Source organism: Panthera tigris, chromosome B1 (assembly GCF_018350195.1).
Source record: "Panthera tigris isolate Pti1 chromosome B1, P.tigris_Pti1_mat1.1, whole genome shotgun sequence".
NCBI lineage: Eukaryota > Metazoa > Chordata > Mammalia > Carnivora > Felidae > Panthera > Panthera tigris.
The window spans coordinates 109,679,768-109,704,832 of record NC_056663.1 but is presented as its reverse complement, the minus strand read 5'-3'; the positions used below and the strand labels follow the sequence as shown (position 1 = coordinate 109,704,832).

General features: G+C 35.9%; 1 protein-coding gene across 2 annotated transcripts in view; it reads left to right on the top strand.

The window, feature by feature from the left end:
* The first annotated feature begins 1,701 nt into the window (after window positions 1-1,701).
* Window positions 1,702-25,065, top strand: part of ANK2 (ankyrin 2) — a 240,429-nt gene continuing 217,065 nt past the window's right edge. For both annotated transcript variants that reach the window (XM_042984019.1, XM_042984020.1), the window contains exon 1: window positions 1,702-1,836. In XM_042984019.1, coding sequence (XP_042839953.1) covers window positions 1,702-1,836 — 135 coding nt within the window. The remainder of the gene's footprint in view (window positions 1,837-25,065) is intronic.

The following is a 25,065-nucleotide window of genomic DNA, read 5'->3' as shown; positions in this document are numbered from 1 at the left end:
TGTCTTTAACGTGAATGGAGAAAATATGCCCCCTCCATTTTTATCATAATATTATTGGTTCAGTCAATATTTTTAAAAAAAACTTTTAAAATATGCTATCATCTGTAGCTGAAAGATAAAAATAATTTCACTGAATACTGTTAGTGCCTCTCAGAAATTGGAATGTAAGGGTAGGATCCTTATAGTAAATAGTATACACTAGGTTCTTAAGCTCTGGTATAAAGAGCTATTCAAAGAGGATTGGTAAAACAAACAAACCAGCATGGGGCTGTAAGAATCAACAATCCAAAAATACCATTCTTGGATTTGAGTTTGTTAGGGCTTTGGACAGCAATATAGAGTGATAGACTATTTGAGGAATGCTGTTTTTAATTTAAATAAATAATAATAGTGACGGGCATTTTTAGTTTTTAGAAAATGGCAAATCAGAAAGGTGAATTTTATCCTATTGAATGAAATGTGGTTGATGTCTAAATATCTTCCACATCCTGTGTTACCCAAATGATTGCTTTCAATTCAGTAGATTTCTTTAACATTATTTAATACATAATGTGGATGGGTGATAACAAACATCTAATTCTTTATCCTGCCATTGAGTAGTTTAAAACCTGTTTAGAAGATATGAGAAAAGAAAGCAAATAACAAGGATAGGACTAATAGTAAAGCAATGACATATATAAAGTTTTAGAGAAAACCCTAATGGGGGGTAAGGGGAGGAATAAAGTTTCATCAATAATAGTCAATAACAAAGTCTTGATGTATGTCACAATTGGTGTCATAAATCTACTGTGCTCTCATCTCCGTGGGAAACAATTTCTTTCAAAGATCTGTAATGTGGTTTCAAAGATAGTATGTATGTTTTTAAAAGCCATTCTCAATTATTCTTTTATAAAGCTGGAGGAAACATTTTCAGAATATTAAAAATTAAACTTGTACATAAAGCAAAATGTTTGCTCTACCGTAGCACAATCATGAATAACAGAAAACTGTAGATACTTTGTAAAATTCAAAACATCCAGACCAAGGTAAAATGACCCATTTTGATTGCTGTGTTTCTGATGAATTTTAAATGCTGCAAGGACAACCAGTTATTTTCTGTAAAAGATCATGAGAAAGACGATGTATGTTAGCTGAGTGCTCGCCTCTTGGTTTAAACAATTACAAAAATAATTTCTATCTATTATGTGGGTGAAGCGGACTCATTAGCAGATTGGTGTTCTGTGTAAGTAGAAAGACAGAGGGGGAAAATCAAAGGATTCAGAGGCATTCACTGAGTAATGCAAAAATTCTCATATGTAGAGACATTTTACACAGCAGGAACTTCAGTCCATGTGTAGAGCAGGCTGCTCACATGGTGAAAAACAAAACAACACCGCCCCCTCCCCTGCTCTCTCTTGGCCTCACCCCCCTCACTCCATTGACATGCATAGCTGGCCTGGTAGGTGTAAAAATAGACTGGCAGAGCCTGAATTGGAAATGGTCACCGAATGCAGCCTGCAGTTGCTGGGGTTTTGAGTTCTCTCTCACACCAGCAAGCCAGCCAGCAGATGGGGAGAACTGGTGAGGGGCGTTTAGGGGACTTGAGCGGAGGAGCCAAAGATCGTCTGGATGAATTGTCCGCTTTAGTGTCCCCCAGGGAGCCCTGGACAGAGCACAGAGGGCAAGCACGGGCCCAGGGACAGCAGGAACTGTAGGAGTGAGATGGGTAATGCAGCTCTCTGCCCGTCTTGTCATGCGGATAAGAGCGTAAGAGTACACGGACACATGCAGGAGTTGGACAGAACCCCAGACTACTATGGCTGTAACAGCGAGGACACCCAAGAACTTGGGGTGTGGGTAAGTTCTAAGCCACAACGAGAAGGAGGGGAGGGTGGTGCCATAAGAATCAACAGTGGACCTCATTGGCCAACCTCTAAGCTTCCTAGAAGGAAGTAGACAGAATAAACCCAATGTGACCAAACTACCCAACTGCCTCTGGTTCAGCGGCACGCTGTTGTTTCCTCTTGGAGCCATGCGGTGTCACATGTCTGTTCCTCCTGAGTTGGCTTTAGCTGTGAACTGATATTTGGAATAAGCAACGATGTTGTCTTTTTAATTTGAAACTCTGCCCCAAGCTGAACATGTATTTCATTATGGAGTGACTTGTAGCCTCATGGCACTTACATTCAGGGTGTCAAATTCTTTTGCCTGTTTATATATTCATGTATGGTTCATTTTCCATTAGGTCACAGGGCATTTTTTAAGCATATGCTAACATCGACTCCCAGGTGCAGCTTATAAAAGTGTTTTTCTTCCAATATTTGACTAACCTCAGTGGAAAGGCCTTTAAACACTGTCCTGATTATGATAATAATATTTTGTGCAGAGGCTTAAAAGTTGAGCAAATATCTAAGTGACTTTCAGATTTTAGTTATTCATTGTCATGATATGCTCCTTAAAATAGTTACAAAGGTTTATTGTGAATTTGGGGGGGGGGGTGCTAAAATCTGTTTCTGAAATCTTTGGATTTTCAAATTTGCTGGAGAATAAAGTTGATCTTTGATCTGCCAGGCCCAGGAATTTGACCTTATTGCAAGTTATTTATTTCAGAGCGAAACCATGAGACTAAGATGTGTAGGATTTCTGAGTAAAAGAAACAGAGGGGTTGGACTCATATTTAGTTTGTGTACCTGATATTTCCAGGGGTGAGAATAACAAGTAGGTGAGGGGTCTGAGGTGCTCTTTGGCTTTTACTCTGATCTGGATGAATTTCATAATTTCCTAGCCTTGAGTCTGTCAGACCACAGTGAAACTGAAACAGAAACTAAGAACTTACCAATACAAACAACCTGCAGAGGCAGTGTGTGCAATTAGCAGAAGTGAAAAGAAAGTCTGTCAGCACTGTAGTGAAAAAGAGGACAGTGTTTCTGGAATGGGGATGGAAGTCACCAGGCAAGAGAATTAACTTGAAAGGCGGGGAGCTTGGCAATCCCGTGGGGGAGGGGAGAACACCTGCCTGAACAACCACACAGCTGAGGTTTCTCCTTCTGGGTTACGGCTTAAATTATCCGCATCCACCATGAGAGTCACTCCAGATTTCTGATCGGCCACTTCTAGTGCAATTTCTGAACTGAGGTGTCAGAAAAGGTAAACTTTTTTTGGTAACTCTTTAGTAACTCTACGTGCTTGCTTTGTTGCAATATGTAAATATATTCCCTGAGAAGTAACCATCTTGTTTAAAAGGTAATTTCTATGAATATTTTTTATTAACTTAGAATGTAGACCATTCTTGCAAATGTTAGTTAATAATTCCTTCAATATTTTTGTTACCTAAGTGTATTCCATTTTTCACCTTTTAAACATCATTAAGAAAAATGTAATGCATTAAAATAAGTTAAAGTGCTTTAAAAATTAAATATAGGTAAACACGAGCACGTGTCAACATGGTTTTGAGGTCCAAGGGCTGGAATGAGAAATTCACTCAAAACTTCAGAGTTCAGAAGACAATGAAAAATGTTTTAAGAGGAAGACATAATCACCAGCAAGAAAGATCATCCCCTGGTTGAAATCCTTCTATTCCTATTAATATAGATAGGTTCTGAAAAATGGGAGTTGACTTTAAAAATATATTACAATCTGATTTCTCTGAATTAAATAACATTCTTATAACCTGCTGATTATTGAATAAACTCTTCTGTCAGAGATTTTATAGATGGGAGCGTATAATGATTGCTGTGACTTAGAAAGTTACAGTAGAGGTTGAAATCCACCTGTTGTCCACCTTCGGAAGTGATGTTCTGCTCAGAATTTCTCCACTTTGGCTGTGGGACCAAAAACCAAAAAATAATTAATTTCTAATACCAAGGGTGACTTAAACTAAATATGTGGTTGTATCTTGCTGAAGTTTTCTGAACTTAAGAATTGTGTCATCTTTTCTTTCATGTTAAGTGGGCACTACAAGACTGATGTCACTCTCTGAATCGTGTAGATAAATGTGTTCCTTAGTCACTTTCCATCATTCATGTTTGTCACAATTAATGATGAACAGTTGTTAAGAACTTTAGAACTGATTGACTTATATTTTTATTTTGTTCTTTTTTGGGGGAGCAAGACAGAAACAGTGGTACTGGGCACTTTTTTCTTGGAAATAAACTTAGAAATGTTTTATATAATTTATTGTATTATTAGGCCAGAAGTTTCACATAAATAAATTTTCCAATTTTTTTTTCATAATCAGAAATCAACTTATGGGGAAAAGTAAAATTTGAGATGCTAAATAAAACAGCTTTTTGTGTAAATTAATACTTCATTTTTTCTGTAAGTTTTATTTAGAATTTTGAATATCCTGGCATTTATTTGTACAGATAGTATAGCAATGAGGAATATATCAGCAATTGTGTTGGAAGTAAGTAACCAAAAATAATTTCTCCTTGAACAATGTTATTGTATGTCCATATTTGCAATTTCACTTATGTATAAGCTTGCAAGTTTTTTATAAAAATGATAAAGGAAATAAGACCAGAATAATTTCCAGATATGTTACATAGCAAAACACAAAAATTATACCAAAAAAAAGAAAGAAAATGAAACTCAATATTATTTTGGCATTATGACTATTTTTTAAGTTTTAAAACAACTTTTTAAAGGTATAGTAAAAGAGATGAACAGCTATTATGCCAAAAATTTTTTAAATTCTATAACTGGACAAATAATATGTTATTTTCATAGTGCATATACTAATTAAGGCTTACATTCCAGAGCAGAATTAGCAAGCTTTTTTTTTTTTTTTTTTTTTGTAAAGAACTAGCGAGTGAACATTGTAGGCGTTGCTGGCCACCTGGTCTCTGTCACAGCCACTTCTTTCTGCTATTGTAGAACAAAAGTGGCCATGGACAATAGGTAAACAAATCGGGGTCTGGCTGTATTCAAACTTTTACTAAATTTTTCTATTATTATCCCATTGCTAACTTTTCAATTACTAAATATTAATTTAGTTACTCTTTTTCTATTTTGTAAAGATATAAATTAAAATATTAATAAGTTACCATTCCATTAACAAAGATGTAAAATATGGTAATATTTAGTCTTAGAAGATTGCCTTGAGAGTGATGAACTTTCCTGGGTGTGCTGTAAGTTTTTCTAATTATTTGAAAAGCAATTTGGAAATACATTTCAGACTCTAATTACAATTTCTGCTTTTCAATTTTCTAGTGCAGTGAGGACTCTAGTAGCAGGCAGGTATTTTCAGGGAGACAAAAGAGTAGGTAGGTAAAACTTCTGGGCAGATTCCCACCTCCAACAGCAGCTAATGGGCTGGACTGGACTCCAGTCCATTTGTTGTGAGTATTCCTAACACTCTTAAACATTCCTCCTTTCACTCAAATTTTAGGGGCATGAGAGAATTATACTCCTTGAGACCTTATTCCAAATCCACTGAGAAAGTAACTGCCTTCCTAATGAATATATAAAGCTCCTGAGCATATGTTAGGGTTTTCCTCTGAAATGTGGTTGCCTCTTACTTTAGACTTTAAAGGACTTGAAGATCTATTATTATCACAGTTAGTTTTTTTTTTTTTCAGTTTTTCAATTTTTGTGAATTTCAATGTAACTGACACTCAATGTTATATTAGTTTCAGGTGTACAACATAGCAATTCGACTCTGTTATGCTATGCTCCCCACAAGTATACCGACTCTCACCATACATTGACTCTATCTCCTGTGCTATACCTTTTGTTCCCATTACTTATTCATTTCACAACTTGAAGCCTGTATCTTCTACTCTCCTTTACCCATTTTGCTCATCTCCCCACCCCCTTCCCATCTGGCATAAATAAAAAAAAAACAGAACAAAAGACTAAACAAAAAAAAACAGAATCAGAACTATAAACACAGAGAACACAATTTCCATGAAGAATTTTATCTTGTTTATATCAACCTTTTGTTATTCTGTAAGTTTTCCTATGATTTTTAGACCATGAACAGTGATTTCTGATGTTGTGAAAACATTTTCGTTTTTTCTGCTACACTGAATCAAAAGATGGTTTGTTCATCAGCCAGTATTTATTGAGCTGGGCCTTCTTCTAAATGTTGGCGATGGAATGATGACAACAGTTTGTGGTGGGGAGACAAACTTTAAACATTTGTTGGGGGAGGGGGAGTGTGCTGCCTAGCTGAAGTAAGAACATGCTGGGGGTATTCAAGGGACAGAAAAACAGCATGGCAGAAGCATAGTCGTCAAGGAAGAGGGTAGATGCCAATGGGGTCTGAGAGGCAGGCATAGCCCTACCATGGCAGAGGTTTGGATTACTTTCCTTCTTTTTTTTTTTAAGTTTATGTATTTTGAGAGAAAGAGGGAGAGAGAGAGAGAGAGAGAGAGAGAGAGAGAGAGAGAGAGAGAGAGAGAGAATGAGAATGTATATGTGCACAAGCCAGGGAGGGGCAAAGAGAGAGAATCCCAAGCAGGCTCCTCACTGTCAGCACAGAGCCCTACATGGGGCTTGAACTCATGAATCAGTGAGATCATGACCTGAGCCGAAGTCAATAGTCAGATGCTCAAATGACTGAGACACCCAAGTGTCCCTGGATTTCTTTCTAAATGCAGTGGGTCTTGGTAAAAGAGTTTGGATTTCATTCAAAATACACTGGAATCCTCTGGGAAATAGTAGGACCTCATTTATGCTTTGAAAGCTCTCCCTCTCTTGCTCTTCCCTTGGTGAAGGAGGGATGGTGAGTGCAGCAAGAGTGAAAAAAAAAGAGGCTAAGTTTGGTGGTCCCAGAGACCCCCGAGGTGCATGATGATGGAGGATCAGATTTAGGATGCTAGCAGGGGAGGCCAGAAGTGATCAGATTATGGATGTGTTTTTGTTTTTATTGAGGGATTGTTTTGGCATTGTAAAAGAAATAAGGGACTTTTGGCTTAAACAACTAGGTACAAGACAATTCTATTTATTAAGATGGAATGGTGTGTGTGTGTTTAAGAAAGAGAGAGAGGTGATTCTTTATCTAATAACCAAGCATGTCTGGACATCAAGACAGTTAAAAATTTTCTCCAGTTTTGAGTTCTAAGTGCATAGAAATTAGAGACTTTAAGTGATATAGTGAGCATAAATGATGTCCAGTGGTCTGTCTATAACTGCTATAAGGAAACTTCCTATAATTTTGATATTAACTCTAAAATGAGCCAAGAGTATAATGAAATCTATTCTGATAAGGCACTTCAAATAATACGAAATGATACGGAGCATGGTTATGTAACTTTTGGATGATTTATTTAAAGGTAAATATTGAAGGAAGATAAGCTCCTCCAGGAGCTTTCAATCTAGTTTGAGAACTAGAACTTATCCACATGCAATCAATTAACCATATAAGGCAATAGGCAATAAAGTGACAATGCGAGTGATAAAATGAGCACCCATAGGAAGCTTAAGAAGGGGAGAGCAGTGCAAGGCTGTGTTTGGGGGATGCCTTATGGACAGCGCTGATGTCCAGCCAGTATGGAGCAGAACAACTGTCCAATTGTTTACACTTTGAAATGCTTCCATACATGCTAATTAAACAGTTGCTTTTATGAGCCCACCAAGCTGCACCTTCTACTGAGGCTGCCTGGAACTGATTTCTAGGATTTCCTAGTCCATTCCATCCCCTAAATAAGCAAACAAAGGAATAGTGCCTGGACCAGCAAGGGGCCTCCAGGACCACTTGCCTCTAGTGCTACTGCCGACATCTACTGTGATTGGTTGGTGCCTAAGCTGTACCAGTTGTTAAATATTTTGACTCTCCCTCTGCTGATGGAGAAGTTGGAACCTGTAGTAAGCCTTGAAAGCAGAGTGCAATCTTGGTTCCTGCTGAGAAGAAAGTACATGCAGTAAGCATTTATTGAGCGACTGCTAAGTGCCGGCCACTGGGTCTACCAAGATGAATAAGACATGCAACCTTGGTTTAAAGAATGTAATCTAAGATGGACAAAGAAGGAGTCCCAGTGTTGCTACGGTGTCGTGAGAAGGCACAGGGTGTTGTGGAACACCTAAGGATGACAACTCAATCAGAGTATTACAGAAAAATCAAATCTTGAAGCAGTATGGGTAGATCACAGAACCAATGTTGGAGTCAGTAGTAACACTGGAATGATAGAGAAGTAGTAGGTAAACCCCCATGGCCATGACACAGCTAGTTTCTATCGGACATGTGTGGAACTCAGGAAATTTGGATAGTAAGCGTGGAATCAAATTATCAAGAGTTTCAGAAGCCACGCTTTAGAATTTGGACTCTCTTCTGGGGAAAGATCACTGATTGAAATCTGTTTTAGAAGAATCGATTAGATTGTGGTTTGCATATCAGAAGCTCCGTCCTCTTTGCAGGGCCTAACAGAGTACCTGGCACCCACCTGGTGATTACTATGTATTTGAGAAAAATAGGAATAATGACTAGGAAATCACCCAAGTTAGCCAGTCTAGTTGTGGGTGTTTTCCAGCTGCAGGTGACAGCTGAAAACAGACGAAACCGGAAGCTGTGAAAATGGAAAAGTGATAGAGGCACAAAAGACATTTCTAAAAACATTAAATTAGTGCTGTGAAATAGTAATTGTATGAAACGTATTTACTATATAAAAAATATATTTTCTTGACTTATTAGGCATTCTTTAGGTCAAGTTGTACATAAAATGCAATAGTTTGAAATTCATTGAAAGATTACATTGTGATAAGAGGAATCATTATAAACAGTATTAATATAATATTTCTCTTATATTTTTCATATACTGAGGTTCATCCAAACCAAACATAATTCTTTAATTGAACTGTGTAATAGTTTTTAATAGTCCTTCTTCTGCTATATTTAATAAAATTAGTTCCACTGCGTATATAGTGGCTTTTTCAAGGTCACATGTATGATGGAGCTGAGAATACTCTGTGGAAAGAGCTCTTTTCAACCATATTTTGCTTCCTTCCCACACAGACATCTGTCATACTTCTTATCCGCTTTCATTTGCTGTCTTAGATTTAATGCCCTTTTAGTGAGTGAAACTTAAGAAATTTGGGGCATACTAGATCATATTTGACTGTCAGAAATTTCAGTGTTTGACTTTTCAAAGCTTACATTCACATCATATTTGTGTGGGCTTATGTGACTCTAGTAAAACATTCTTGTGCCTTTCTTTAAATTTGCTTATAAGACGTAAAAATACTACAGTGATCATCCAAAGTATAATCATCTCAGTGTTATCTTTGTGCTGACAAATTGCATCTAAAAGTTATGCAAAAGCCAGGTATTTAAACAGTAGAGATTGTGAATTGAAACCATGTTTTTGATTAGTTATAAATATTGCTGCCATATTATTTTAAGTTTTGAGATTTTTTGGTAGTTTATCTACAACAGTTATTAATGACTTACACAGGGGGGCATTGAAGTATATTTAAAAACAAATTTTTTTTAATGTTTATTTATTTTTGAGATACAGAGATACAGACAGAGTGTGAATGGGAGAGGGGAGAGAGAGGGAGACACAGAATCTGAAGCAGGCTCCAGGCTCTGAGCTGTCAGCACAGAGCCTGATGTGGGGCTCAAACCCACAAACTGTGGGATCGTGACCTGAGCCTAAGTCTAACGCTCAACCAACTGAGTCACCCAGGGGCACAGTATGCCTGATACTCTAACAATTTCTATATTCTGGTTAACAGCTCTATTAAATAAACATATCATGTACTTAAAAATTAAATTTCTAAGATCAATAATTTATCTAATAAAGAATTGTCTGTCACTTTACCAAGGCTAAATATGAGAAATCGGTCAGTCCAGGCAGAAATACTGTGTTAAAACTAGAGCTGAAGTCCATTTAGATGTGCCACTTCAGTATCATATCTTTCTAGGTTGTTGACCCGCTGAAGGAAATTGGAAACCATCCACTAAGACCTCTAGTGAAATAGAAGTATGTAAGAAAATTTGTGACTCTTAACTTTTCGGAAATCACTGGTTGTCACAAATAGTTTTCTCCCCCAAATTTACAAAAGGAAAAAAGCAATTTTTAGAAGTAAAAGGGATTCAAAAAATTTCTGCCAATAAGGTGTATGTTTTACAAAATTGTCCACATATCTATAATACATAATTATTATTTTTTTAAAAAATGGCTTATCAGATTCAGCCTATTATCCATTCTTACATCAAACATTGTGACCAAGTAAATGATGGATGATGACATAAGGGATAAGGCGTATTTGAGTCGTGTAATAAATACATAGAATGAAAGGTCTAGTTAATCCTTTATGTCAGCACCTCCCAAAGTGTGTTCTGTGAACCACTCACATCAGAAGAATCATCTGGGGTGTTTTAAAGTGATGTAGATTGCTGAGGCCAACTTCCAACCTCCAGAATTAGAATCTCTGAGATGGGAGCCAAGAATATCTATTTAATAAGATTAAGCATGATCTCTAAGTAACCCTTAAGTGCACTAAAATATGATAACTACTGCTTTCCGTTCTAAGAGGTTGATCTTATTGAAGAGACAGGACTGAATATGTACCATCAGCACAAAAGGACAAAAGAGTATAAAAACCCTTCACATTTTATTAAGATTCTTCTAATCCAGATTCATTCAACTGATTGCCAAATTTGGTGGCAATTGCAGAAGCCAAGACCACACAGGACACATGGGAATGGAGTCTGCTTTGCTAGCAAACGTTTCACAAACTTGTTCGTATATCTATAATACATAATATTGTTTGGACTCCTGCAGTTCTCATGTACAGCTTTTAGAAGTAAGAAAGTGCCTGCATTGCACTCAATGGAATTTTAAACCTCAGCACTTAGAATACGTTTCAGCTCCACTTTCAAAAGCTAGTAATTACTGAACGTGTGTATAGCGTCCTTTTATTCGTTGTTTAATCTTGTAAACTCCCATCAGATATTTAGGCACTGAGGTTCTATAAGATATTGTTGTGCAAATGTGTCAAAATTTTTTTTAAAAAATCAGAATTTCATTCCACTATTGAGCAGCCAGCATGAACAGCCAGATTGTTCCAAGTGATCTGATTCTCCCTTAGAACTGACGTCTAGTACAATATCCTGGTTGAATTCCACACTGTGCCTAAAAAGTTATGTAGCACATAACAGATGATTAACAAAATTTTTCTGGTCTTGTTAAAATTTCTTAGTATATCAACTAATGTGAAGCGTCAAATATTCATTCCATATATTTTCAACTTTTAAAATTATTTATGTATTTCTATTTTGTTTTAAATTTTTAAAATATTTATTTTTGAACAAGAGAGACAGAGTGTGAGCAGGCGAGGGGCAGAGAGAGAAGGAGACACAGAATCTGAAGCAGGCTCCGAGCTCTGAGCTGTAAGCACTGATCCCGATGTAGGGCTCGAACCCATGAACCGCGAGATCATGACCTAAGCCAAGGTTGGATGCTTAACCAACTGAGCCACCCAGGTGCCCCTATATATGCATTTCTAAAAGAGCTGTGAAATTAAGTATGAAATCAATCTCTTCCAAGAAAGTAAATAATGAATTCCATTGTCTATATGCTCGCTCCTCTTTCCCATTCTCTTTCTCTCTCTTTCTTTCTCTCTCTCTTTTATTATATAATATATAAATGCAGATTGAAAATCAATCTTTTCTTTGGTGTTGATTTACATATACTCACCAAATAATTTTTTGAAGAATTAAACAATGATCCAGATGGACATGTTAACTTCCATTCCTGTTTAAACTGCGTGGGTCATACAGTTATAGCTACATGTCAAATGGCCTATCCATGGACATTGTCAGCCAAGTTATCGATACTGGTTTGCTTTCCGGCCCATCTCTAACCTCTTGATCTGGTACTGGGACTAGACCTATTCTACTTGGGATCAAAAGTAGACTGAGATGTGGAAAATAATAGTAGCATTTTTAAAAAGAAAGAAAATAAATAAAAGAAATGTAGACATATATGGAGGGATTCCATATTAACTATTAATAATAATAGCTACCATTCATTTAGCTCCTATTCTTCACCAGATTCTGTCATGGTGCTCTACATACCATTGACAGAACATAAATGCCCTTTACTCCTGGCAATAGCTCTGTGAGTCAGGTATTCACATTTCCTTTTGCTGAGTGTGTGCTTCTCAATACATTCTTTTTAAGGATTTCACATACATTACCTTCTTTAATGCACATAACACTATGTGTTTTATAGACCAGTAATTTGAGGTCAGTAATTTGCTCAAGATCAGACATCTCATGGTCAAGTTTTGGAACCAGGATTGAAAAGGAAGTCTACGTTGACTATGTTATGGTTTTTTAAGGAAAGAAAAATGTTAAAAAGGAGACACTAGAGAAATTTAAAAGTGGGTTGAAAGATTTTCAACAATTGGAAAAAATTGCCCCCTTGGAAAACGCCAAGTAACATTGTAACTTATGCTTAATACCAAAATAAATTTCAGAGAATTAAAAGTTAAATGGAGGGGTACCTGGGTGGCTCAGACAGTTAAGTGTCCTACTCTTGCTTTCTGACAGTGCAGAGCCTTCGAATTCTCTCTCTCCCTCTCTCTCTGCCCCCCCCCCTTAAAATAAGTAAATAAAAATCCTTAAAAAAAGAGTTAAATGTAACTTTTTAAAACTAGAAGAAAATGAGGAGAAGTATTTCATTGATTTCAGGGTTGGAAAGCATAAAAGCAATGGAATAAAAAAATCTAAAAGTAAGATATTTTATACTTTTTAATTTATAAAATTAAAAACTTCTAGAGGTCAAAATATATGTTAGAAAGAAAATAACAAACTCAGAAAAGTTTGCAACAAATATGACAAAATCTTAACTTGTCAATATGGAGTTTTCAAAAGTAAAAAGGACATTTAAAACTCCAAAAGGACCAAAAATGTGAACAGACAAGTCAAAGAAGACAAAAACGTAATAGACGATACATGTATAATTAAGTGCCACATTCTTCAAAAAAGGAAAAGATAAATCAAAACCATGATGATACACATATCAGCTGAGCAAAGCAAATTTGAGGGTGTTGTGTGGAGATCAGCTCTTCTACAAACAGATACGACTGTATCTTTTGATTCAGCCTCTCTCAAGGGAAGTTTTGCAGTATTACAATATGTACCAAGAATCCACATCTTTGACAGGATTATTCCACTTTTAGGAATGTAAACAATGGACATAATCACAACAAGGACAAAGACAAAAACTTTTCACCATAACCTCCTTGACAATAATGAAAATCAAAGGTACTAGTTGTACAAATGATTAGGAAAAGCTAAAAAGAACTGTGATCTATCAACTATTGTATGAGAATTAGAATGTCTTTGGAACTTTTTAATGATGTGGCAATACTTAGTTGATAATATTTTAAAAGGAGAAGACAGGGTATTATTTCTTAGCTTTGTAAAAACCTGATCTTTACACGCGTATACAGCATAAGTAGAGAAATTCTAGAAGAAAATACATCAAAATATGCACTGTTAAATTTGAGTAATGGAATTGTGGCTGCTGGCTGATTTTTGAAAATTCACTTTCCAAATGTTGTACTGTGAAAATATATGTTTTTATAATTACCCCCCTACATTGTTTAAGGGAAGGGAGATATAGGAACAACAAAATTGAGCTAAAGAACATAGGAAGTTGTATGGTTTTAGGCAAATACTCTTATGGGATATATATTTATATATTCTTTTGGTTTTATAACAAATTATTATTTTATGTAATATCCTACTGTTATTTAGCATTTCAGTTCATTTGCAGGAACAGACTTTTTATGGGAACATTTTTACTACTTAATTTTTACTGGGAAAGTAAGATTTACTATTAAGCTTTCTTCTAGGTGTAATCAACATTTAAACAGCAGGTGTGATGATTAATTAAGAACAGCTGAGAGAGGTTTCATCCCTCTTGGAAGCAGTCCAGGTTTAAATCCCACTCAGGGAAATATGTCAGTATGAGCTAGTAAAAGTCTGCATGCTGCTTTAAAAACAGAGGAACAAATGTCTTTGGAGCTTACCATGCTGTGGAGCTTGAAAAAACTTGTCCTTTGTATGGTAATAGTGATCACTGAGAGATGTTGCTTTAGATCGCCAAATATGGTTTGCAGTCATATTTTGAAATAGTATAGCTGTGTCTTTAAAAGTCACAACTCTTGCGGGGGCGCCTGAGTGGCTCAGTGGGTTAAAGCTTGGACTCTTGATTTCAGCTCAGGTCACTATCTCACGGTCGTGGAACCCCATGTCCGACTCCACGCTGGGCATCTAGCCTGCTTGGGATTCTCTCTCTCTGCCCCTCCCCTGCTTGTATGTGCACGTCTTTCTCTCTCTCTCTATCTCTCTCAAAAAAAAAAAAAAAAAAAAAAAGTCACAACTCTTGGGTTAGCAGTGTTAAAGAAAAATCTCAGTATTCCAGAGGTGTGAGTGCCTTATGGTTAAACTTTGCGCCCTGCCTCTAGCTCAAGAAAGGGAACTGAGCATCGAGAGAGATCAGAACGTGATCTTTGGGCCAGGAATAAGGCCGCAGTAACTTTTCTCCGGAACAGAAAGCAGCAGATACTCCTGGTAAGTCAGTCAACAGTGAACAGTGAAAACTATTTGGTGGTTATGATTATGACCTCTGGATTGAGACTGGAGACCAGTCTTTGCTCTGGCATTTATTACCGAAAGTCCGCGGACAAGTGGCTTCACCTCACTAAGCCTCAATTTCCTGACTTGGGTGCTTTATCAGGATTAAGTGGGAATATAAATGTGTTTGGCATACTGTACAAGGAACCGTTAATATTACAGTGGAAAGTGTAAGAAAAACAAAAAGTACAAAAAACTCCCTTTAAGGAGTTTGCAGTCTGGTTGAGCCGCAGAATGTATGCACACAAAAGCAAACTGTATGTTGAAGAGTCCCACGAGTGGGTGGACAATTTAGAGGAAGCAATTCTGGGTGGTATGTAGAATCTTCACGTGGTGTGTGTCAGTCCGTATTCTGTAGGATGATATTTATACATTTTAAGAAAGGAATCACTAAAATTACATTAATATAGATAAATCATGTAAAAATGATGAACTGAGTTGCTCACTCAATGCTTTTTGATAACTGTATTAAAACAAAATACAGTGAAAAAAATGTAGTAAACCCAATAATAACATGTGTAATCAATTCTCTTGCTCGAAATCATAATCAGAGAGAAAGGCTTTAGGTCAGGCTCAATCTTTGTAATAACCACTTTACATAATAAGTGATAAATTGATAGTTACATTTATGAGAAGACATTATCAGAGGAAACTCAGTTACAAAATGCCCTACAATTTTTATATGTGGGAAAAATAAACCAAATAGAAACGGAGCTTCTCCAGCTATAGAGGACTGTATCCTATAGCGATGCCACAGGATTTAAATGTATACTCAAGTTCTCGTCATGCTTCACATATGTGTTGTGTTCCCATTTCAAATGTTGCTAATCAGGAATGGCCCGATGTAAACATCTTTTTTTAAAAATTATTTATTTTGAGAGAGAGAGAGAGAGAGAGAGAGACAGAGAGTGGGGGAGGGGCAGAGAGAGAGTTTGAGAGAGAGAGAGAGAGGGAGAGAGAGAATCCCAAGTAGGCTCTGTGCTGTTGGTGCAGAGCCTGAAGGAGGGCTCGAATTCACAAAACTGTGAGGTCATGACCTGAGCCAAAACCACGAGTCAGATGATTAACTGACGGAGCTACCCAGGTGCCCCAATGTAAACAACTTTTAAATAAAATTCTCAATACCTCTTATTTTCACAAGGTTTGTCCTTGAATTATGGAGACAAAGGTAGCCTGCCACCTGGTTCTTAGTCAAGGACCAGTAATGAGGTATCTATGGTGTTAATATTTATGAAGAGTTCTGACATTTCAACTAAGTTAATTTTGTTAGATGAACAAAAACTTTTTGGCTGTAGTTAACTACTGCTTTGCAAAACAAGTTCTAATGCTATCTTTTTATATGTCCCAAAGTAACCTAATGCTTGTTTAGAAATTTTTTAGTTTCTAAAGTTTAATTTTTGAGCAATTAAAGCTAGAATAACTTCTTTTTATCTTACCTGTTGTCACCTTTGTATAAGCTTTGTGTACGTGCTAATGTTCTTCCCAAGGTTTCATTATCGACATAAGTGTCTTTATTGACTAATATGTATATATTTTAGGCATTGAACTAGCCTTGGAAATTCTAAGGATTATGGCATGTTTCCTGCCTTCAAGTAAAATTATAGTTTTGTTCTGAAGATGTGCTATATGACTCTGCGCACACACACACACACACACACACACTGGTTTACTTTTATATGTTATACCACAGGTAGATATTTAAATAAGAATGTAGAGGTGGAATTAAATATGCAGGTTTCCTATGACTAAAGTGAGGTATATTTTATATACATAATAATTCTAAGAGAAAACAGCTTCTCTTCTGTGTATCTTGGTCAGAATAATTGAAACAAGCCAATGATCTTTTTAAAAATTTATTTAGAAAGTTAATTAGTCTTCTGGTAACTACTGGGGATATTGAAAGAAATTGCTGTACATTGTTATGCATTCAGAAATACTGAGTTGTCAGGAATTCTCCTCCTCTTTGGATAATTTATACAATATTAAAAGCTTATATTATTACTTTATATAAAGTTTTTTTTTCCCAGAGAAGAATGAAGTTATAGTTTCTTATTTCTAAAAAAACCAGAACACTAATGGTTCCGTGTAGTTAGTATCAGTAAGATACTAGTTCCTTCTATGTTTAATTTCTTTACTAATGTCATTGTTGTTACTATCTGTTAACCTACTCAATCGGAGAATGTTGAGCTCCAGAGCCCATCTAATCAAGTCCATTGCTAAGGATGGTAGTGTTCTCATGACTTCAACTGAAAGACAATAACGATACAAATGGAGGCCGTCCTTACCCATTACTCTTCATTCATTTATCCCTAGGAAGAGTTAGGCATCATGTGGTTTTATTGTGGATATCTGATAGAATTATAAAAGAAACTGCAAAGAAATTTAATCTTGGGTAATGAGTTTTAGATACATTAATATAACAAATATAAATTTTGCTGATCAATATTTGAAACCAAGTTTTAAAATTCAGGAAATCTGCAGAAGTATTTACTTGATTCAGCAAAATTTTCACTAGTTTAATTCCTATTGACCAGTGCTGATTCATGCCCCTGTTTGGTCAAGTTTACCTTGTTGAACTTCTTCCTTTGTTTCATTTCCCCAAGTATTTATTGATCTACTCTGTGTTGGGCACTGTGCTGGGCAGTGGAGACACAAAGATGACTAAGTCGTGGATTCCCTCTACTGTAGAGGGCCAATCTAGTTAGGGAAATAGGTAAACAGGTAAACTGTGGGCGCTAGTGAATGATTGAATGCTCAGGGTGTTATGGGATCCCAGAGTACAACTTAAGGGAGAGGGTAGGTTAGGAAGGTTTTTTGTTTGTTTGTTTGCTTTTTAATGTTTATTTATTACTGAGAGAGGGGCGGGGAGGGACAGAGAGAGAGAGGGAGAAACAGACTCTGAAGCAGGCCCCGGGCTCTCAGTACAGAGCCTGACATGGGGCTCAAACTGGGGAACCGTCAGATCATGACCTGAGCTGAAGTCAGATGCTTAACCAACTGAGCCACCCGGGTGCCCCAGAAAGGTGTCTAAAGAAGCTATCCCAAACTTCTGGGAAATAGACCCACAGGGTCCATTTAATATAAATTCTCATAGGAGGCAGAAAATTAAAAACAGCTAGTAGGGGATTCTTCATTTTTCATTAAACCTGGCTTAGGCCTGATTTTTCTTTTAAAATGGTCTTGGGCATCTGAACTAAAGCTTAGTTCTAGAAGATGAATTAAGCCTGTTTTTGTTTTAGTTATGTTTAAATTAGCAGTTCCATTACTTTTCAAAATTCTGTTTAGAGTTGATGCCAATGCTCTTATACCAAAAAATCAAGAATTTGTTTTGAAAGCTGCTTCAGAAGACATGCAGATATTCTTTGAGGGTCAGTAATAAGTAGAGGAGTTTTTATTGACCGATTTCCAACAGAGGGATTTTGTAGTATGAGCTGGAATGTTTAGGGGAAAAAAAAGTGGTGCAAGCTACAAATATTTGATTTGTTCATCTTTTTTCCACTGCCATGTGTTATATACTATAATTAATCAAATCATTGCTTTTTAAAGCCAGTTTTCCATTCTGTGTTTTACATTTCAGTATAAAATTATATAAGCTCTATACCTTGCGTGAATTTAGTAGCTCAAACCATTCTTGACATTTGCAGTTCATAGCACAAGGGTAAATTTAGAAAATTATAGTAGGTCACATCCATTGAGGATAAAGCAATATCTTAATTGTATTCCAGTCTTGTGGGGAAATGTCAGCTGCATGATATCAGTATTCTGAGCCCATGAGAAAGCTCCTGTACAGAATTCTATTTTAGTCTTAGTCTCACTGATATATATGCTGTGTACATACATATATATTGCAATTTCTATTTTATTAGCACTTCCTGGCATTTCATGCAAAATGTTGATGGGTCAATACTATTCACTTGTAGAGGAAATACAAAAGGGCTTCCCTGTTCCTAGGAGTGTTATGGACAGAGAAATGGTTAAGAGTGAAGCAAAATCCAGTATTTCTAACAAAAAAAAAACCAAACAGACCATCACCCAGAGGTTATTTCTATGGGCTATTTCTTTAGTACATACTCTCTCTTGGACTCTGTTTAATTTTTTTTATTATTTCTTTATTTTTAAATCATTCATTTATTTAGATTTTATATTTAAATAATTTCTATGCCCAATGTGGAGCTCGAACTCACAACCCACGATCAAGAGTAGCATGTTCTTCTGACTGAGCCAGCCAGGCACCACTCTCCTGGACTATTTAGTCTTGTATTTCTAATACACTACTGTGTAGTGTTAGCACTTTATATTTAATCAGTCTAAAACCAAACTATTGTATTCTCTCCAATTTTAGGGTATTTTGTCCCTAAATTCCTAGATTGATTAGATATGTCACTCATTACCTGCTGAAGCTAGATGCCTCCAAGCTTTCCTTAATTTCTTCTCTTCCATAAACCCTCTAATTCGATTTCTCCAAGTTTTACAGCTTCTTTTCTCTATATGAGAAATTATGTCTTTTTCACATTGCTGACTATCGCAGTAGTATTCCAAGTTGTCTCCCAAGGTCCATTCTTTTTCCCCTGTAACTCATCCTCCATATGTTACTAGAATGACTGTTTTAAAACAACATTCTGATCCTGGCTTTTTTTTTTTTTTTGGCCCCCCACGTATAAGGTGACAATCTTCTTATGATGGCATACAAGAACATTCATGGTCTGGGACTGCCAGACTTCTAGAATTTTACTTCTTTCTTGTTTTCAGCATGATCTTTATAATTCACATACACTGAATTACTTAGAGTTTTCTGCATACTATATTCTTTTATGCCACTATGACCTTGCACTTGCTAGTCCTGTGCCTGCTATGTTTCCCACCTGACTTATCTCCAGGAACTTTATCAAATACTATATTGCTATTTCTATTCTATATCTTAATGTGTTTGTGAGCAAACATATTTGTTTGTAGTATATTTTTTTTTTAAACAAAACAAGCATTTATCTCTTGGACTACTGCCTCGAAATTGATCTCCCTGGATCCACTAATGTCCACTTCTAATTTATGGACCATACTGCAGCTTAAATTGCTCTTTTGAAAGTTTTTGAGGGGATAGATCATGTTTCTTCTACATTCAATCCCTTGCATCTAACACAGCACCTGGCACATGGTAGGTGTTTCAACAATATTTATCCGACTCCTGACTAAATAATTTATCATTAAGGACTGACTAAATTATTTTAATTATTATCAGAATAACTTGTTGTTTCACTAATTTGTTTATACTTTTTTCAAACCAAAGAGATGGTTTTTCTGGTGCGTACATATTTAGGTAGGTACAACTGTAGACGCTCCAGGAATTTTTTTTTTAATGTTTATTTAGTTTTGAGAAAGAGCATGAGCGGGGCAGGGGCGAGAGAGGAGAGAGAGGGAGACACAGAATCTGAAGCAGGCTTCAGGCTCTGAGATGTCAGCACAGAGCCCGACACGGGGCTTGAACTCAAGAACCGTGAGATCACCACCTGAGCCAAAGTCGGACGCTTAACCAACTGAGCCACCTAGGTGCCTCTCCAGTAATTTAATCAACATCATTTAGTGAGTCTGAGAAGTGATTTTCTTCTTCCTTTTTTGTATTTTTTATTTTTTTTAATGTTTATTTTTGAAAGAGAGAGACAGAGACAGCACGAGCGGGGAAGGGGCAGAGAGAAATGGAGACACAGAATCTGAGGCAGGCTCCAGGCTCTGAGCTGTCAGCACAGAGCCTAATGTGGGGATTGAACTTGAGAATGGTGAGATCATGACCTGAGCTGAAGTTAAGACACTTAACCGACTGAGCCACCCAGGTGCCCCAAAGTGATTTGCTTCTTAAACAGTATACATCTTAAAAATTATTTATTTTTTCCATTTTTTAATGTTTCATATTTTTATTTAAATTCTAGTTGCTAACATATAGTGTAATATTAGTTTCAGTAGTAGAACTTAGTGATTCATCACTTATGTACAAAACTCAGTGCTCATCACAGCAAATGCCCTTCTTAATACCCATCACCTATATAGCCCATTCCCCCCACCTCCCCTCCAGCAATCCTCAAGTTTGTTCTCTTCAGTCGAGTCTCTTTTATGATTTGCCTCCCTCTCTCTCTTTTTTTCTTTCCCTATGTATGAATTTTCTTAAATTCCACACAAGTGAAATCATATGGTATTTGTATTTTTCTGACTTATTTTGCTTGGCATATACACACTAGCTCCATCTATGTCATTGTAAATGGAAAGATTTCATTCTTTTTGATGGCTGAGTAATATTCCATATATATATATATATATATATATAGAGAGAGAGAGAGAGAGAGAGAGAGAGAGAGAGAGATAGTTATATATACATGTACATATCTGCATCTATATATATCTATATACCTATATCTATATATAGATATATATATAGATATAGATATATATCATCTTTATCCATTCATCAGTGGATGGACATTTGGGCTTTTTCTATAATTTTACTATTGTTGATAATATTGCTATAAACATCAGTTTGCACGTATTCTTTGAGGTTTTTTTAAACATTTATTTATTTTTGAGAGAGAGACAGAGCATGAACAGAGGAAGGCAGAGAGAGAGGGAGACACAGAACCTGAAGTAGGCTCCAGGCTCCAAGCTGTCAGCACAGAGCGCAATGTGGTGCTCGAACTCATGAACTGAGAGATCATGACCTGAACCAAAGTTGGATACTTAACTGACTGAGCCACCCAGGCGCCCCCTTTGAGGTTTTTTTAAATTTAACTTTTAAAAGTTTGTTAACATTCTCCTCTGTAGCACTGAACCAGCATCATAGGGGCCAGGAAATGGATGTAAAAATGATTTTATGTATTACATTTAGCATTATGCTGACTTATTAGAATTGGAATTTTGCCTTCTAAAGCTCATTGTTTGCACCCAGTGTCCATGTAGATCATTTCAAACATGCAAAAGAGGCTGAAAGCAGTGCATGCCCCTTTGGGACCCACATACTTTAGATAATGGGGCAAATAAACAACTTCTTAAAAACTATGTGCACATCAGAAGGGTGGGCTCTTGCCATCTTACAGATGACAGTGAACTTAATAGTAGTTTAATGAAAAGGACTAAAGACACACAAATTATTTCTAATAAACAACATAATTATCATGCTGAAATTCATGACATCCAGTAATTAGAAAGATTTTCCAAAAAAAAAAAAAAAAGAAAAAGAAACCCTAAGGGTGGCACAACCAGAATTCTTGGGTCTATTATTCCTAGAATCTAAATATATTGTCTTGAGACAAGTAATTATATTAGAAAGTAATGACTTCAAATTCCTGTGTTATTCTGAAGTAGATATTAATATTGTGGGACATATGTACTGAAAAAAACGAAAATAAAAAATCTGAATTGGGTAACTGATGCACTTGCTCTTAGTTTTTGTTTTTTTTTTTAAACACTGTAAATGAGTTCAGAATTGCATTTAAACAAGCTGAGTCAGGTTGTCACAGTGTGTGGTTGTTAAGCTGTAATTAAGTGATCTCCCTAGAAAATCCATGTGACCGACACTTACAGATGTACTCCAGACTGTTGTAAACACAAAGCCCTTCTGTATTTCTACATGCTTCTTAACAGGGCTACACGAAAGTCAACAGTGTAAGGATATATATCATGATAGAAAAACATATGCAAGTTCTTTTAAGATAGTGGTTATATTATAAAATAAGCCATTTGTGAAGCTTTCATTGCAAGAATGTACTTTTTTTTTTCAATCCTGAATAAGTCCATGCTAAAGAAGCAGTTTACTTTTTAGTATGTGCCAGCCATGGGGGTGCAGTCCCCTCCTCATCTGTGTTGCCTCACGAAGCTGCTTTTGTTTGAGTGATGTCTCCTTCAGAGCATATGGTCTGAAGATGAAGAATAATCAGACAAATAGGGATAAAAATGCGGTGCCTACCCTCAAAGGGGCAGTAGAAAATTAACACTGTAGGATGCCTGGATAATAAAAATTGATGAAAGATATTTTCACTTGGTTGGGTCTGTTTTTTCATCTCCAGTTTTAAGAGCCTTCAAGGGAGACTAAAACCTAATTCAGGTCCAATAATTCTGATCCTTAAGTATAGCAGTGGGATGAACTCTAACACATCTTCTCTCCTCAAAGGTTCTGTAAAATTTGAACACGCTGATTAGTTAGGGACTGAAAAGAGTTTTGGTGTAGAGAAGATTCTTTAAAGAGGTCAATATTGTTACCAACTTATATCAAGAGCTTTCTTTTTTCTCCTCACCTCAATGTTATTACAGTTGGTTATTATTCATTTGTAAATCTGACTCTTTTTATGGCCAGTGACGATCCAAAAGGAAATTCCTTTGGGAATTTGTGAACACTACATAAAAACTCGATAAGCTCTTCCGTGTTTGGCCCATGTTCATTTGGGCCGTGTTGAGCTTAATGTTGGCAGAACACTTTTATAGAGATGTCCAGATAGTGGGAAATTAGAAGAGAGATTTGGTCTGGGATATGAGTTATTTAATTTTTTTCATTATTTTACACACAATTAATACCATTTGGGGATCCCTGAGTAATAATAGAGAACTATTTAGGATTCAGCCGTGTATGGATATAGTATGTATTATTAAACTTCTATGGTGGATCTCTAAGTTTTCATTATTTTTATTGTTGGCATGTTAAATGCAGACTTCCATGTTACCTTAGCTATTGAAAATATTAAGGGATATTATGGAGAAACTATAATACTCAGTATAGGATTTGTGGACCATTTTGCTTGCCTTTGCGTCCTCAGCATCTTGAACATAAAAACCTAGGCAGGACTTTTCCAATAGACCAGGTCAAGCAATAGCGTATTAACTCTTGTTCAATAGTTTAATAGCTAAAATAATCATCAAGGTTCTTACCTGACTGAAACAGTAATGTCTTAAATCTGTTCATGTAACTGACACTTCCCAAAGAATGTATTATCCCTTGAAAAAATCTGAAGCATTCAATGTCAGTGCTTTTCAATTTGTTTTAAGATGACTCTCAAGTTATTTAATCTGACATCAGAACTATAGCTACAGCAAAATGTTTTCCCTATTATTCTGATTTTCTTGTGGAGATTTGTAAATGTTGTGAAAGGAGCCGCAAATATTTCCATCTACAAACTTACCATTTTCTCATTGAAATTCAGAAAAAATTGACATGTTGTATTCAGTGATGGAACTTCTGAGTTCTGTAGGTGTTTCAGAGTCATAGACAGAACATACACCGGAATACAAGTAATCAAAGCCTGTGGATTTTCTGCCTTATGAGAAGTTGCTTAAATTCACCATAACATTCAATGGGCAAGTGAGAACTATAAGCAGTTAAGAATGTTTCCACCTGTCTTTGTAAAAGTTCCCATTTTAGTGAAAGTTTTGATGTGTTTCATTACAATAAGCATCTTAATTATGAGCCTGGATATAGAAACATTTTCTAAAGCCAAACTAATGTCAGCAAAACACTCACTTTTCAAGTCAGACTTCTACTGTATCATAAAATACTAACTGGGGAATTCATATTCCTCTGCTCAATAATTCTTTTAAAAATAGATGCATATAAAAACTTACAGAAATTTCAAAATCATGTAGGGAATTTGAAGTATAAAATAGTTATCAAGGGTACATCACAAATGTTTTTTCTAGCTTAGAGTTACTGTTTCTACTAGTTTAGGATTTTTGTGTTCTTGTGGTAGTAATTTCAATTCATTAAGGAATGATATCATCATATTATTAATATTTTGGTTCAGTTTTTAGAAAGTGTCACAGAAAAGTAAACTTGTGTACAGAAATTTTTTAAGGTATAAAATTTTTAAGGTATAAAAGGTGAGATCCTTGAACCAGATCTTGTCTTCTTAGATTTGTAGTAAGCATTTTGAAGAGCAGAGGAGTACTATTTGTATGATATGTACAAAGGACCAGAAAAGTAGAATAACCTTAACTAATGCTAAAGGAAGAGTATAATCAATGCATGATGAGAGAGAATCATAAGGTTTTTATAATTGCGAAGTCTCTGTAAATATCAGAACCACTAATAAAGAGCTGCTCTAAAATTTGACTTAGGAAACCTTTGGAGTTAAAGAACAAAATTGTGGGTAGTTAGTACTCTGCATTGCTTTTTCAACTGTGTAATACCTTCAATATATTTTCATTAAAAACCTTGCATAATACGAACAGTCTGAATTAGAAAAATTGTGTCCACTGTAAGAAAAAAGATACTGCTTTTGAATACTAATTTTTTTCATCTAGTTAGTCTTAAGTGCTCTTGTTACCATTGTGGAAGTTAAAAACAACATGCTTATCTCTCAGTGTCACCATCTTTTTAAAGTAAATATTTCATTTAATTATAACATACATAAAAAATGTATAAATTATAGTGTTCATCTTGATATTTGTCACAAAGCTTACACACCCAGTTAACAACACCCAGAGCTGAAAAGTAGAATTAGGACATTACCAGCAACTAGATGCGT